The sequence below is a fragment of the Bos javanicus genome, chromosome 21 (genome assembly GCF_032452875.1).
Source record: "Bos javanicus breed banteng chromosome 21, ARS-OSU_banteng_1.0, whole genome shotgun sequence".
Classification (NCBI taxonomy): domain Eukaryota; kingdom Metazoa; phylum Chordata; class Mammalia; order Artiodactyla; family Bovidae; genus Bos; species Bos javanicus.
This window is the reverse complement of record NC_083888.1, coordinates 60,663,619-60,680,523: the sequence shown is the minus strand read 5'-3', so window position 1 is coordinate 60,680,523 and position 16,905 is coordinate 60,663,619. Positions and strand designations below refer to the sequence as shown.

At 34.4% G+C, this 16,905-nt stretch overlaps 1 protein-coding gene across 6 annotated transcripts in view; it reads right to left on the bottom strand.

The window, feature by feature from the left end:
* Positions 1–423: 423 nt before the first annotated feature.
* Positions 424–16,905, bottom strand: part of PAPOLA (poly(A) polymerase alpha) — a 52,086-nt gene continuing 35,604 nt past the window's right edge. For 2 of the 6 annotated variants that reach the window (XM_061395259.1, XM_061395258.1), the window contains exons 16-22: positions 15,071–15,192; positions 11,944–12,086; positions 9,517–9,617; positions 9,100–9,320; positions 5,352–5,414; positions 3,421–3,495; positions 424–1,396 (exon numbers count right to left, since the gene is read on the bottom strand). In XM_061395259.1, coding sequence (XP_061251243.1) covers positions 1,301–1,396; positions 3,421–3,495; positions 5,352–5,414; positions 9,100–9,320; positions 9,517–9,617; positions 11,944–12,086; positions 15,071–15,192 — 821 coding nt within the window. In that variant the 3' untranslated portion in view covers positions 424–1,300. The remainder of the gene's footprint in view (positions 1,397–3,420; positions 3,496–5,351; positions 5,415–9,099; positions 9,321–9,516; positions 9,618–11,943; positions 12,087–15,070; positions 15,193–16,905) is intronic. The other 4 variants (XM_061395261.1, XM_061395260.1, XM_061395263.1 and 1 more) reach the window with 2 other exon arrangements.

Sequence of the window (16,905 nt, the reverse complement as noted above, 5' to 3'; positions counted from 1 at the left end):
CTGCGGCGTAATTATGAGGAATTATCTACTGATAGGATAAAACAAAATGGAAAAAGGAGTAGAGAGCTGACTAGACGTCAAGTGCTTGCTAGAAATGATTTTTAAATATTTCTGCATGTAAAATTTACTGACAAGTTTTGGTCAACCATTTAAAAATAAAAATTAGTTTAAAATTCTTGGAGAAAATGCGTTTTTGCCCACGTTTAATATTGAAGATCAACTCTACTATAGACAGGAGTTCTGTGGAGTGTACAAAATTCCTCATATTTAGAGATCAAACGGCCATCCAAGATAGATACCATGTTTCACAGGCATTATTTGTAGTCACCCTAAAGTTTCAGCCATGGGACCAAAATTTAGTGTTCTGTGCCATACAGCCACAGAGTCACTGGTTTCACATCATGGCTTAAGAAAATACTGGCATTTTGTTTATGAAAGAAGTCCTACCTTACACATACAAGCAAAAGGGGTGGGGGAGGGAAGAAGAGGGAGGGAGCAAAAAGCTTGGTTTCAAAGACAACAGATTGAAGGCAAAAGAATATGGAGCTTTAAAAAGCTCAAAGAAAAATATTCGCTGGCTGATCGCTGATTTGTATGCACTCTAAACAATTCTATAAATAAAACCCAATATCATTTCTTAATCATGACCCCATCAAAACGAAGTATTTCCTAATTATTCTTTCAATGTCAAATATATACCCTAGTGTTGACATTTCATTTTTAAAGGTTACAGCTACCTCAGAGGGACTGACCTAGATGTACTCTTATCCTTTCTCTGAAGCATACAGTACATCACTGCGCAACGGCATCTGATTTGAAGACTAATGGTAAAGGAAATGCTTCAGGAAAAAATGAAAATCCATCAAGCTGAAAATCTAAAATTATTTCTACTTTCTAATAATAATAATAAAAAATACATAAAAGTGCATCATCAGAATAAAGAATTCTTATGCCAGTTTGTATTGCAAATTTTCCAAACAATGCAGCAAACATAAACCCAGTTCAGATGTCAATTATGAATACAAATATAGCTTGAGGTTGTTTTTTTTTTTTTAAAGGCAGTAATTTTTTGAAATAGTTAATGCAACTGTTGCTAACACAATAATAATAGTACTCCTGGCTTCACATACTAACCTGGACTTCCGATCAAGTGCTGATTAGCCCAGTAAGGGAGGTCACAAAAAAACCCTCAATCCACTTTCAGTCACGTCTAGTCTTGCACCCTCCGTTCTCCTTTTTTAGCATTTGAAGACAACAGGTTGAGTTGGCAGACACTGTTTCTGGACCCCTGAGGTTGTTTTTACCGATTCAATCTCAGTTTTATTGAATTCTTGATAACAGGAATAGGGTTTGCAGGGAGAGCAGGGATATCAGAAAGGTCTGTACTGGATGTTTTCTGAGAATAAAAGCAAAGAACACAACACTGTTCAAAGTACTGTAACTTATCAATGAGATTGATTTTTCACTGCTCTACTTCCTAAGAAATGGAGAGGACCTTCTTATAAGAATTAAAATCTTAAAAACACTCTAAAATGTTGTTAAAATGGAGCACAAAAAAACATGACTATTACTACAAAATTGTTTTAACACTTGTAGAAATTTTCAAATAAGGAACAATATTTTGCTAACATTTTAAGCAATATACAAAAACTAAGTAAGTTCAAAAACAGCTTTAATAAACACAGTCCTCCAAACAATAACCTATCATACACTTATTAAGTTCATGTTAAGTTAGAGCACTAACAGTCATATATTAACTGGCACTGGAGCACCACCATGTGGAAGAATACTTAAAGTTCACTTTACACACAGGAGCAGCAGTAGCAGTTAACAGTGAATGTATTATTTTCTGACTCTGTCAATTAAAATTTAAATCTACTGAGCAACAATTTGATTTATTCAAAATTTAGGGTGGCTTTATTATGTTAAAAACAATTACTCACAAAGCCTTTTTTAACAACAACAACAAAAAAAGATAGCATTTTTAATTGTTTTATTATGGAAAATTCCAAACATACACAGAAGTAGAGCCTTATATAATGAATGCTCGTGTATTCATTACCGACTTCATCAAAGCCAATCCACTGTTCTCCCACCTTTACTCCCAGATTATTCTGAAGCAAATCCCAGAGAGCCTATCATTTCTTCTGTAAATATTTCAAGTTTATCTCAAAGATTCATTGTTAGACACAGTCACAACATTAATACCTCCCTTCTATCACCAAATAAAGAGATTAAAAAAAATTTTTTTAATCGACATAACTTTTTATATTATATATATAACCTGGTGATTTTTCTCTCAATGGTTCTAGGGATCTTTTCATTACAAAGAAAATTCTAATTCCTTATAAAAATATCTAAAAGGCAAACACCCAAGGGTATGAATCACTAGAGGAATGAAGTCAACAAAACAAACTATGAAAACAGTTCCCTAGAGATTAATGTGGCTAACCTAAATGCATGCAGTCACAATCACAGAACTGAATTTTGATAAATAAGTTTGTCTGTGTATCAGTATCAAGTACAACACTTCCTAATGTTGTTGGAATTACTCCATGCCACCCCACAAAATTTTTACTAGCTAAAGGCTATGAAAATAAAACATTTCAGAAAGTAATCATAGCATTTATATATCAAGAGGAACTATGAAGGTTAACAGCCAGCAAAAACTCATCTTAAAATTATCACATTAAAATAACTCTGAGCCACAAAGCAGCGTAGTTCCACTGTCTCGTCAGTCCCGCAGCGTCACTGGCAGTAGCTTTGTGGAAGTTAACCAGTTTAATGTCTACTTAAAGGAAGTATTTACTTTATGTCAGAGCCTGACTTAGACTTTGGAGTATATTCAGTTTGAAAGGATTCGAGAAGAAAACAATTAATTATTTCACAAACAAAATGAAGGTTCACAAATTAATGAAAAGAGTCCAAGTGTCTACTGTACACAAGGGACTGTCACAGCAGAATTTCTAGGACAAATGAAAAAATAGCTTTAAAGAACTATGCATTACACTAAATAAATAACTGAAAAGCAGAGGTGAAAAGTGAAGCAGAAACACATTTTGAAAATAAAACATCTGAAAAGCAATCCATGAAGAAGGATTTTAAGTTCTAATTTAAAGTTCACTCTCTGACTTATAACAAAACCTCCAGGTGAAGACGGCATATTGTGCAGTGAGGATTTAAATGATCTGCAATGTCAAATAATATAAAAAGGGGATGAGTTAGCATCGTGACTGTGCAAAAGAATGGTTTCATCACAACCAGTGCTCCACCTCTGAATACTATAAATATATTTGTAGGTGAGCACTTACTTTCAGAAAGATAATTTCAATAAACTTCTGATGTGGTCACTTTAATTCATTATACGACACTAATCTTAACAACATTTATAAAGTTCCCCTTGCTTTTTGCACTTAGTACCTGAGAGGCCAACAGAGAAGTCGCTGTCTGAATGGTTTCTGATTGAGTTGTACTTGTCTCTGTATCAAGTTGTTCCTGTGAGACAAAGAGGACGGGGGAGGAAAGAGACTTAAAAAAATGATAAAAGAACATAACTGGGTTTGGTGGTTAATAAAAAAGACAAATTGGAAGACAGGAGGGATCAAGAGAAAGATGTGACTACATTACAAAACCATCTATCACATCAAATGGTTAATCATCAAAAGAAAAAAACAAACCTCATAGGTTATTTATTTAACCATTTCAGATACACATGAATTTCTATTTGCCTACGTAAACTTTATAAGGCATGGTCAAAATATCTCATGACTTTCCAACCAACTTCAACCTGGACATTTTAAACAAGCACTCATTAAAGACACATATATGCATATTATGAAATGTTGCCTGGACAATAATTAACAGAGTATAAACCCAAGCTCAGCTTAAGCTATGTGAATAAAATAAAACCAATTCAGTATTATTAAATTAAATTACCCAGAAGCACAAAACTGTTCTAAGGCCTTTAATTAAAAGAAGAAAATGTCTCTAAAACAGTCCTCCTTCCTTTTGGTTTCTATTCCCCTTCTCAATAACCAATGCACTGATTCTATTTGAAAATCATCAGAAAATACAGGGTGAACTGTGTCATTCCACTGCCCTAGCCTTTTTCAAAGCAGTGCACAAAAAATAACAGAGATATGCACATGTAAGTGAAAATAAACATACAAAAATGTGAATTTCTGTAAAATATATACAATAATAAAACTACAAAACACCAAATTTCTCCTGTGACACTGAAAACGTTAACACCGGAGTAGAAATGGGAGAGCGCAGTCTCTCTGCAGCATAACCTCAGCAACACATACTGACTTTAAAACATCTGTTTCTCCCAGGAATTCCTTTCATTAATTTATCCTAATAAAATGAACAGAAATGGATGGCAGGTATTTAGCTACAGTCAACACTGTAGAAAAGGGCCAAGTTCCCTTTTTTAACAGAAACAATTGCTAACAATAGGCAACTAGTTGAATAAAATAAGGTTTAAAGCCTTAAAATAGCATTCAATGCAGCTATAAGTAGTATCTGCAGATGACGCAATGGCATAACTATTTTTCTGCTTTACAGAGTGAGTAAAGATTTGAAAGCAGAAGGCACTGGTATATGTAGGCACAAACAAAACCTACAGACACCAAAATAATATTTGCTAACATATCGATCTGGATAATATGCGGGTAAGGAGGAAGATTTGCAGTTTTTCTACAACTAGGAGAAAAAAGTTAAAAGCCTCCAGTACACTTCAATTTCTGAAAAAAATTATATTCAAAATCTAATACTTGGCTACACCAGTCTTTCCCATCCCATCTACCTTGATTCAAGCCCCCTGCATCCCAGGTTCTAGCCAGAGCTGTGTGCCAAAAACTGGCTCTGTAAATATACCACACTCTCACCTCAAGAGTGAGATGCCCTTCTCATCTTGTACTACCCTAAACCCTATGAATCCTTCAAGGATCACTCCAAATACTGTGTTCTCCCTTCTGTGATGTCTTTATTATTTCTGCAGTCTTGCCTCTCATCACCATCAACTGCTTTCATTTTAATGTAATCAACCACATCTACCTCTTACCTTCTCTACTTAAATACAAGTTCCAATACAGGCAGGAACATCTCACTATTCTATTCCATTTAGTGCCCACCAGATACCCCCACATCTAGGAGGACTTCATACACTTGAGGAATTCAATTTCGATGCCATAAATGAGTATTAAAAAGGAACAAACACATCTCTAAACACAATACTGAAAACAACCTAAAGCCTATAGAACAAAATACAGTGCAGTACTCTGAAGACATTTCTATCGCATCCTCTGTACTCTTAACTGTTTATGAATTCTGAGGCTAAATTAGTATACCTTTGTTTCTGTTTTATCATGTCCACTCAAAGCAAGACAGTTAGCATCTTCACTTGTTTCATCCTGTTTTTAAAAAAAAAAAGCTTTATTCTCTAAAACGAAAATTTAGATTGTTCTTTGCCAATGACTTATAAAAATTTTTAAAGTATAAAATAATTAACCTGTAAGATCAAGTTTGTCCTTAAAATAGATTACTGGTTTGCTTAAATTTTTTTTTCATGTTAACAAATTAGGCTTTAAAAAGAACATGAGGAACACTGTCATTGTTAATCAGTCATCGACAGAAGTATATTCCCCAAACTATGGAGTTCATAAAACACTTTACTTGTAAGGAAGAGAAAAAAGAGCTCACTGATCAAACATAGGAACTTGGAATACTATCACCTCCTTTTTGGGAGATTCATATATATTAGTACATAAAAGGTTCTGAGAAGCTCTAGAAAGACTATCTCTTTTTAACTTTCCCAAACTTAATTTAACCACAGAATCCCCTTGGCTTAGTGTTTAACATATTGGAGGAGGCCTGAAAAATATTCTCTTCAGGTCTTTTTTTCCTCCCTAATTTACTGTAATTCTATTTAAAACAATTTATTTTTGGTAAAGAGGAGAAATGAGAAACCAAAAATGGCTGTACTTTCTCACTCCTGTAGTGAGTGACTTGGAATAAACATCACTTTCCTAAGAAAAACAATTTTGACCCTAACTTCTCTGCTCTCCTTAGTAGGCAGAAATAAAATTTATTTGTAAATGTGGTTTTAAAACAAGACATAAGAAACACAGCTAACTTACAAAGTAGAAAGGATTTAACACCAGTATCAACCCATTCCCTTGAGGACTTTATTTGTATCCTGCAAACATACAAACTTAAAAAATAGTAACTTAAGTCACAACTGGGAAAATTTCAATACCTGACTGGCTATGTGACACTATAGAATTATTATTACTTTCAGTAAATATAAGATAGGTGTATACATATATATGTATACATACATATACACACACGTTATCAGTATATTTACCAATATAAAATCACACACAAATATTTACGATTGAAATGACATGCTTGGGATTTGCTTCATAACAATGGGAAAAAGAGTAGATTTGTAGATGAAACAAGACTGGCCCTGAGTTGTTGACTGTTAAAAGCTTAAGTAACGCAAACATAGCTTGTTCATTACAATTTCGTATATGTTTGAAATTTTCCATAACTTAAAAAAATTATATATATACATATATACACACATATATACACACAAAGCATTTAGCCATAGCATTCAGGTGATAAGGCAAACTTTTTCTATATTTATTTTACATTTCTACCAAAAAGATTTAGCATATGATAAAAATTAAGCAAAAAGCAAAACTAAATTACCTGACGATACCTAAAATATCTGTACACGTGTTAGTATATTATTGAGTAGGCCAGTGTTTGATTCTGGTTTACTCAAACCTCTAATACTAAGGACTCATTAACAAATAATGAAACACCTAGTAGGAGACCTTCAAAAATCAAAGCATTTGTAACAGACTTTTTCACCTTTAGCACCATGACATTTAGGCCTGAGTTCTAATCCTTACTCTGACTTTCATTAGTTTTATAAATGGGAAAGTTATTGAACCTCAAGCTCCTCTTCTGGGAAAGGAGATGATCTATGAGAAAACCTAAAATTCTAAGATCCATTCATTATCTTAAAATTCTACTTCTGTTAGTCAACTCCAAGAAGTTGTCCTAAGTAAGATGCAAACTGTGAGAAAATACATAGAACAAAAAATTATAAGGGGGAGAGGGCAGCGATGAATCTGTATTTCTAAAGATACTTAAAAAAAATCAATCAAGGATCTTACTTACAGAGTTGAATAAACAAAAACTACTAAAAAAAAATCAATGACACAATCACAGGCATTTGAGTGCTCACTAGATATCTGACTGCTCATCTTTTTCTAGGTAGACTTTTTTTCCTTATACTTTCTTTCCTGTAATTATTACCTTTTAGATACATGATTTTAAAAATACTAATGAAATAATATGACTGAAGTCTGAGTTTTGCATCTAAATAATCCAAGTACAGGCGAAATGGAAAGCGAAAAGAATTAAGGGTACAGGGACTGTCTGAATTCACTACACCTGAAATTGCATGATGGGTACTCTTGTATATATTTGAAGTCTTATTTTAAAATTAAATGATCTCTTGTGTGTATTTATATTTTTCTATATGAAGTTAAAAAATTCTATATTCCTATTGCCTCTCTAAACTAGACGTGAAACAAGAGTATTTCCTACCAAGGTAAGCACAAATGGAATTTTAAGTATTGTGCTGATACATATTTTGGAACTCTTACAGGGAAAGGAATTAGGCCATTAACATGAAGCAACAGAATGATAGGTATCTAGAGTTATGCTTACACATACCTTACAGGCACAAAGAAACATGAATTGTGAAATGCTTTGACAACTCCAAACAAGCACCACTAGACAGAAAGTGGTATTACGTCAAAACTACATTCTTAGGTTGCTGCACAACAGTATCAGGTAGAACCGGGGTCTTTAATAAAAACATTAGTAGGTCTAATTCTTAGAGAGTCTAAATCAGTATATTTGGAGGAAGCCCTAAAATCTGTATTTTAAAAAGCAAAATCAAAACAACAAAATCTGAAAAACTGAGGCTGAAAATCAACTTGCCTTGAGATAATTAGAGACAGATGTGTTTCAGAATACATGGTACCAAACATGATATACTATACCCATTTTTCATTCTCATTTAGCATTGTCAGAGTGACAAAATTCATTAAATTATTCATATTTAGTTAACAGTGACTGTTTCCAAAAAATCTAAACCAAAAGGATTCAGATTAAGCTTGGAATAATACTTTTAGAGACAATAATCTTTCACCATTAAAAATCAAATCACTATATAAGAGCCCTCCTTTCTTGCCGCCGTTCTAAAGAAACTTTCATGTAACGAGGAGGTTCCTAAATAACAAGTTATCAGCCAAAAATCTTAACAAAATTGTTGTCTTGGGCTGTCATCTCTGGGACAATGGTGAATGCCTCATTAACAGGAAAACACAGTAATAGTGATTCCAGGAAACAATGAAAGTATGTTACAAGGCTACTGCTATTTTAAGATAAACACCAAAATCAATGTACACTTTCAGCAGTTTTCCTAAAACTATCTGAGACTTTGACGAGGTAAACCAACCACTATGAAAAGTGGAAGTACTATTAGAAAATTTCCTAAAGGGCTGGAGGATATAATCACAATCATTCAAGGTACCAAAACTAATCTAATATAGCAACTTATGGCCAGGCATTCAGTAAGAATTCCCTGAGAACCTCTCAGTGACCCTTTGATACCAAGTACAGTGCAGAAGCTCCAAAACTCCACCTGGAATACAGAATACAGAAGCAGAAAATTGTCTGCAAAGGGGCTGCTGAAGAACTGGTACATGTGAAAGACACAGTCATCAGAGAGCAATATGTGAAGATGACATGCAAACCCAGGCTCAGGTGCGTCATAGCCTAGGCATGCCGCAGAAGTTTAAACAGGAAACACAGCTTTATGCAAGAGTTAGTTACTGAAAAGAGTGGGAAAGCGTAAAAGAGCAAACTACAGCACTGAAGCACCATCTAAAATGACCGAAAAGCTTTCCTCCTCGCTGCTTCTAAATCTGGGCTCACAAGGTTTTCTCCCACTGGATATTAAAACAGGCAAGGTAGTTATTCTCAAGACTGACTAAATATAGATACCTCTTCTGTTTTGGTTTTCTTGGGGCTCTCTTCTTTATGAGGTGAGGATGTCCTCTTGACTCCTACTATAGGATTAGGTATCTTTGCTGCTGCATTTCCTGAAGGTCTTGGTGGTGGGTTTACCAGACGTGTTGAGGAAACAACTCTGGAGACCGTAGGCTTTGGTGGTGATGAAATGGCTGGTTGTGTGGCAGTTTGAGGAATGCTTTCACTCGATGTACCTAAGTAGTAAGTATATAAATACACAAGCGCTAAATTACAGAACACCAAGTTACAAGTTTTTTATTTTAAGTCTACAAGGGGAAAAAAAAAATGGTATTAAAAAACTAAATTCAAACTACTTAACAAAGCCATTTTTCAAAATGAAGGCCAAAACCAAATATAATGTAAGTATTTCCTTATCTGGCATCTCCTTACCCCCTGAGCTTTCACTGGAATTTACTTGTGGCAGAGAAACTTCAGTAGCCTGTATGTTGGTCACAGATGCTGCTGTTACAGCTGGAGCAGGACTGTTTCTGCTAAAAATGGGGAACAAAAATTAAAAAGTGAAAAAGAGCAAATAGAGATAAATAAAACTCTAACAAAATCTAATATGTGAAGTTATTTTTAAAGTAAATGATTGATTCTTTTATTTCTCATACATATGTATACATCAGTAACTAACTTTGACCAAATATAATCAACAATCAAAAGCACAGAAACATTTTAACGCAGTGCTGCTCAACAGAATTTCTGTAACTATGATCTATGTCTACCCTAACCAGTATGGTAACCACTATACACAGGCAGCTACTCTGCACTGAAATACAGCAAATGGGAAACAAAATATTTGATTTCATTTAACATTAATTGAAGTGGCACATACAGCCAATGACTACCATATTAGAAGAGCTAAAAAAAAGACCTGTTCTTGTTTGATTTAGGGTAACTGACTTAAATGATTTGGGGTATAAAAAAATGCCATCAAAAGCTGTAAAACAAGAAAATGGTCTGAGAAATAAGATTCGATGTGCAAAACCTAAGGGTTCATGAATCCTAAAAGGCCATCCAGTGGTCCAGATAAACAACAAAAGATCTCAAAACCCAATCTCTCCTTCAGTGTTCCGGATCCCACTCACCCTTTGTCTCAGGAAACTCAAATCACCCCCCTCCTTCACTCTCCTATCTCTAACTTTTCTCTCTCAAATAAATCCTGTATCTCTTGTGGTTATTCACTCTCCTTCCACTACAACTTACACTCTCCAACTGCTGAATGCCACGTCAAGGTGGGCAAAACTAGAGGACTTGGATTTTTGATGCTTACAAGACATGCACAAGCAGCGAGAGCAGTCAGCTTATTAAAGTTTTGAGCTCTCTGGTACATGGGAGGACATGAAGTCAAGGGAGTGGGTGATGCCACACCCTCAAAGCGAATACGGAGAAGGCACACAGGACCAAAAGAGAGCCCTGAAAAGGCACAAGCATCTAATGATTAAACAGAAAAGAAAAAACAGAACCACCACAGATGCAAGAGAAAACCTGAAATAAAACAGCAAAGGACAGTACATAATAAATAGTTGAGCAAAGATCTATTTTACATACATGTGAAAAAACTCAAAGTACACAAAGGTTTTTATACAACTTCTGAAATTCTTACTAAAATTTTTGCTTCTTCACTCAAAAAACAAAACAAAAAAAAACAGATGAAACCATTAAAAATACAAATGTGGAAGTTAATGCTGTACGAATGCAGAATTGCTTTAAAACTGCAAGATTTATGGACCAGGTTGATGCCCAAAGACTTCAGATTATGTATGACTGGCCTAAAAACACATCACACATTCAAAGCCAAAGAGAAAAAAACTAAATCCCCATCATCTATTGCACCTTGGCATTTTCTATTTCATGCTAATCCAAAAATTCACCCCAATCTGCATCTTTGCCACTGGCTATTATTTAACAATATACCTTAACAATTTAATTTTTAAAACTCATCTTTTCAAAAAAATAATATATAACATGCATTTAGAACAGTGTTCCTGGTTTAAGTATCAACTCACTAAACAAAGTGATCAATGTAACCATCACAATTTAAAATACCAGCAGCCCCCTCAAAATCTACAACAAACAGCTCCCTTTGAAAATACAGTAGTATAGCCATTAAAAAAAAATCTGCAATGATACACTATGAAGATTCACAGAAGTTAAACATAAATATGGCTTTTTCGCTCTAATTTTTGCCACCACAGCCATGTTTTTTCTTCAAGATAAAAATGTTCAGCTGCTTTGTGAAAGATGCTCAGTCATGTCTGACCCTTTGCGACCCCATGGACTATACAGTCCATGGAATTCTCCAGGCCAGAATACTGGAGTGGGCAGCCGTTCTGTTCTCCAAGGGGATCTTCCCAACCCAGGGATCGAACCCAGGTCTCCCGCATTGCAGGCAGATTCTTTACCAGCTAAGCCAAGAGGGAAGCCCCAAAATACTGGAGTTGGCAGCCATTCCCTTCTCTAAGGGGATCTTTCCGATCCAGGAATTGAACCGGGGTCTCCTGCATTGCGGAGGATTCTTTACCAACTGAGCTATCAGGGAAGCTGCTTTACATGCTCTTAAAGAGACAATTCTTCAAAAGAAATTTCCACTAAAAAAAGCGCACACAAATCTTCTCTGGAAGATCTCCAGTATTTTCAGATATTTACCCCCTGCTACATAGGTGATAAGCATCTCCAGGACAGAAATGTGATTGCGTCCCTCTTTCTGGTTCTCCTTAGCACACCGTGTAGTTCACCACAGGCAGTAGGTATTTCAACTTAAGAAACTGGTTATTCTAACAGCCACTCCACTTCCTTTCCCTTTTTCCTTACCCCTGAGAGCTGCCAGAACTGTTCAACGGACTGGTCTTCATAGCACTAGTAGGTGAAGGCACAGACATGCTGTTGTCACTGTCCATAGACAAGTCGAGGCTGCTATCATTCAGAGGTGTCAACTTGACGCCTTCTGTTGAATGCTGCAATTAATACAGTATTTAGTCAATTATACCTTTATGTTATCCAGATCTCTGAAACAGGAACATCTTTTACTTAACAGATAAATGACTTCTACTGAAAAGCACAAATCAATAAGGTTAGGATAACCAGAAGTGTCATGCCAAAATATAAAAGGCAGATTTGGGACACATACTTTCTGACTTCTTGGGGTCCTCGATTTAACTACAGTTCCTTGGGGGGTGGGGGGGAGGAGGAATGATATATATTAAACATACACACCATGTAAGACACACCTCAAATTAAAAAGGACTTTAATATGAAAATACAGGTAACTTAAGTCATAGGACTATAAACACACACACGTCAACAGTAAAAGATGATAGCAACAATGAATATCTCTGGTTAGTGGGATTAGAAGTAATTTTTTGTTTATAGAGTTCAAATTGTTCTACAACAAAGATAAAAAATGTGTTGATTCTTTAAAAAATTATCAAGTAGTACAGTTCAGTGCCTATTCCTAGTTATTTGTACAAGCCTCTCTGAAAAGCAAGAGATTGCCAAAGCTCTATCTGCAACTTAGGATTTTAACATGGTATATTTAATAGTATAAATTATCCTGTTAAAATAAAACCAAAAATAGTTTCCTGAAAACTTAATGACCACATGTAAATCCAAATGTTGGTCCTGACTCTTAACAAAGTACTCAAAAACAGTTACTCATTGCAGGAAAACCAAAAGCTAAAAAGCTATAAACAGTACTAAGGGATAAAAGTTGATTTTAAATTAACTTAAAAGTTTCTGTTTCTGCAATCAGCACTATTATAACATCAAATTCATTTCATTTTTTTCAGAACACTTTTAGTTTGTGTTCACTCACCTACAGAAACATTTTAATGGAAGTAATTTGCATTATTAAAAAAAACCCATACCCCATATGTATGTACGTGCCTGTGTGTGTGTACAATGCATGTATACACTCCAATTCCCAAATGACAAGATAACCTAGAGTGAATGCCTCAGAGATACCACTTGTGTATATTACAGATCAATAATGACCAAGTGGGGAAGATGAGATTTAACCATCATCAAAGAAATACCAACCAGACACTTAGTATTTGTAATATAATCTGGATAAATGGTCACAAAATTGAAAGCACCCCGAAAAAGCAGGTCACAAAAGAGTAGGTATCATTAAAAACCTCTTAAAAAATGCACATGATCTGTGGTTACATACATGCACTAAGAGTCTGTATAGATATACACTAAAATATTGAGACAGGTGAAATCGGCAGTGAGATTATGGTTAAACTCTATGTGATACAATTTTTGGACAAAATAAATGTCTGATCACTAATGATACATTTTATAATCTAGAAGATTTTATCTAGGTACTATCTTAAGTAATAGAATAAAAAATTAATTTACTTTAATTACAATCTAGTTGTTCCAAATATAACCCTGCCATGTAAACAGGAATTCTAAAAGTCTTTAATCTGAATTAAAGGTTTTAATTCAGTTTTTAAAGGTTCAGGAAAACCTAATTACCTCCTTTATAAATATTTCTATTTCACTAAAATGGCTAAGCATGGAAGAACATAATCTAATTATGCACATTCATTTCTAAAAACACATAAAATGTTTATATATTTTCGTATGCAGTAACCACACATGCAAGTATAGTTGCTTAAACCCATTAATAATGTGACACCAAGGTACAATCAGAAGACAAACTTTTATTTTAAAAATAAAATAATTTAATGATAAATTATACGCTAACTTTATGAAAAAAATAATAAGCTCAATAATAGGAAATACATTTTGTCATGTTCTAGATTTGATAATTCATGAGAAGTAATAAATAAGTGTGTAGAAAGGCTTTAATATAATGCTATTTTAAAAAATGAAATATACTTTTATGCATTTTACACCTAAAAAAATAGTACCTCTATGTTATGAATGATGATGATGGTGGTGGTAACAGAAACAAATCTGAGGATTACTAGTTTTACAGGTTTAGGTACATTTTATCCTCACAGATTACATAATAAGGTAGGTAAAATTACCACAGTTCTAAGGCAAATCAAGAACATGATATTTATACACAACTTGCCCAAGTCTCACAGCTAGGAGGCAGTGGAACCTGAACTTGAACTGTGTGTAACTTCATTCCTTTCTTCCCAATCCCAGGCCCAGATAATAAACCACCATCCGGAACGCAACAGTCCTTATCCTCTAACACATCCTTTTATTTTGTATTGTATCTTAAAAAATATATTGCAAACCTATATATATATATATATATATATATATGTGTGTGAATATCTGTACTTTTAACCCAACATATGTACCTCGAGCTCACGTATTTTCACTGCTGTATTTCATTTTAAAAATAAGACACTTTGGAAACCACTTAAAGTAAAAACGTTATTTCTGCACTAAAATTTTAATAACTATAATAAATCCAAATAAGAAAAACATGGCTAACAAAAGTTATCCAACAGGAAGCATCAACAACAGAAGAACATACTACAAAACATTACATCTGGTTACCACTGCCAGTCATCTTATAATAACTTCTAATTTTTAAATAATACACACGTGTAATTCTTATAAAATAAAATCATTTTCATTTAAAAAGTCATATAATTTACTTGATCTACATATTATGTAATTTAACTTTCTTTACTTTTCAAAGGAAAGTACATACTAATGTGTGATGTTAAATTGATAAGAAGAAGAGATTTCTGAAGAGAACACAAATATATATATAAAATAATGCTGTGAAGTACTTCAACTAATCTGAAGTCTAAAGGAAGTTATGTGAAAGAAACTGATTAGGAGCAAAGTTTCACGTAACGTAATTTCCCCATATAAGAGATTTTCAAAATGCTGTGATCTATATTTCAAATACAACTTACTGACTGAGCCTAAATTCTGAAATACTGATAGGCTGGACACATAAAACACTGATTAGTAATGCCTTCTAAGTACTTTCTAAATTTACCTTTTTCTTTTTCTGAAGCACATGACTAGGCAGTAGTTGATGGAGTTGCTTTCTTTTTACATGCATCGCAGCAATTTTCATGTCCACCTCAAACATCTTGCTGTTTATTGCTTGCCTATAAACTATACAAATTAGGAAATTGTTACAAGCAAAAGAACATGCAATAAAGGCAGTTAAACTCATTCAGGAGAAGCTATTCTCAAGTAGGAACCCGTTCTTCGTTAATACTGCCTATCAGTAAAATTATCTGGTCAAAATGTCATCTCTGATCTGACATAATTCATTGCCTGAGCAAACTCTAATAAATGTCTTTTACCACAAGGTATACATAATGAATAAAAAGAGACTATATTAATTCTTCCAGTGTATTAACTCTTAGAGTAATAAGAGTTAACTCCTCAAGGAGTGACAATTGGGGAAACGGGGTTTCTTAAATTCATACTTATTTATGCTGCTGCTGCTGCTGCTAAGTCGCTTAAGTCGTGTCCAACTCTGTGCAGCCCCAGAGACGACAGCCCACCAGGCTCCCCCATCCCTGGGATTCTATTTATGCTAGCAATATATAAAATTCTAGACCAAGTATGTAACAACTGCAACAAAACAAAAGTCAGAAGGTACCCAAATGGAAAATATCATATGTTCTTGACATGGGGAATATAGCAGGAAATAAGAGACCAAAAAAACCTCAAACTTCATTCTAGTGGAGAATAAAATGTAATGTATATTTCATATCAGATGGGTGATAAGTGCTATGGAGGAAAAAACTGAGTAGGGGAAGAAGACAGGAAGCTTAGCAGGGAAACAGATTACATGTGAGTGGAGACTCACATGAAAGTTGGTAAATAAGCTCAGAGTACCCTGTGGGATCCTTTCTAGGAAGCGCAAACACTAAGAACAAAAGGTCCTGAGCATGCTTGGGATGTTTGAGGAATGACAAAAAGGCCATGGGGAGAAGGGAAAGTAGAAGATCCATAAGCCCTTATCTGTAATCCTAAAGTCCCCAAAGACAAATTCTGATCTGAACTGTTTGTACCTATACTGTATGTAAATATTATATAGAAATATTACTGTCTTTGACTATAGAATGTTGCTCCCCACTGGAAATATTATTACTTTATTACTTTCCTGACCTCAAGACACATGGATAAAGGATTCTGAACTTATTATAAGTTTTATATATAAAGAAATGATATATATGTGTACACAATTACAAAGAAATGAGGTCAAAGTCATAATGGGAAGACTAGGTCACATAAAGGCTTGCAAACCACAGTAAGGATATGGACTGATTCAGAGGGAGATGGGTACGCTTTTAGTAGGTGAGACATGATTTAGCTTAGTATCATCTGGATGCTGACTGAGAACAGATGAAGGGCAGAATAAGAAAATTACAACAATGGCAGTGATCCAAAAGACCAGTGATAAGAGGCTTGGGTAAAAGCAGGAGAAATAGCAAATAGTACCAAGAATCTCAATGTACTCTGAAAATAGGGACAAGATTTTTTTTTTTAATAGATTAATACCAAGTATGGGGAAAACAGGATTCAAAGACTGTAAGATTTCTAACTTGAGCAACTGTAAATTCACAGCTGCCAGATCTCATTTCTCACCTGAGATTAAAAAGATTTAATGCTAAAGGAGACAAGGGCAAGAACTTGAGCTTTCAACATGTTACATTTGTTTTGTCAGAAAATCCCACAAAGTATTCCATTAAAATGTTTCAAGATACAGGACAACCAAATATTTCTTTCCCCAATATTTCTTTAATATGCTATAAAATCTTGATGGAGCATAAGTACAAAGTGTGATAAGCAGTTCAACAAGGTATAATGCAC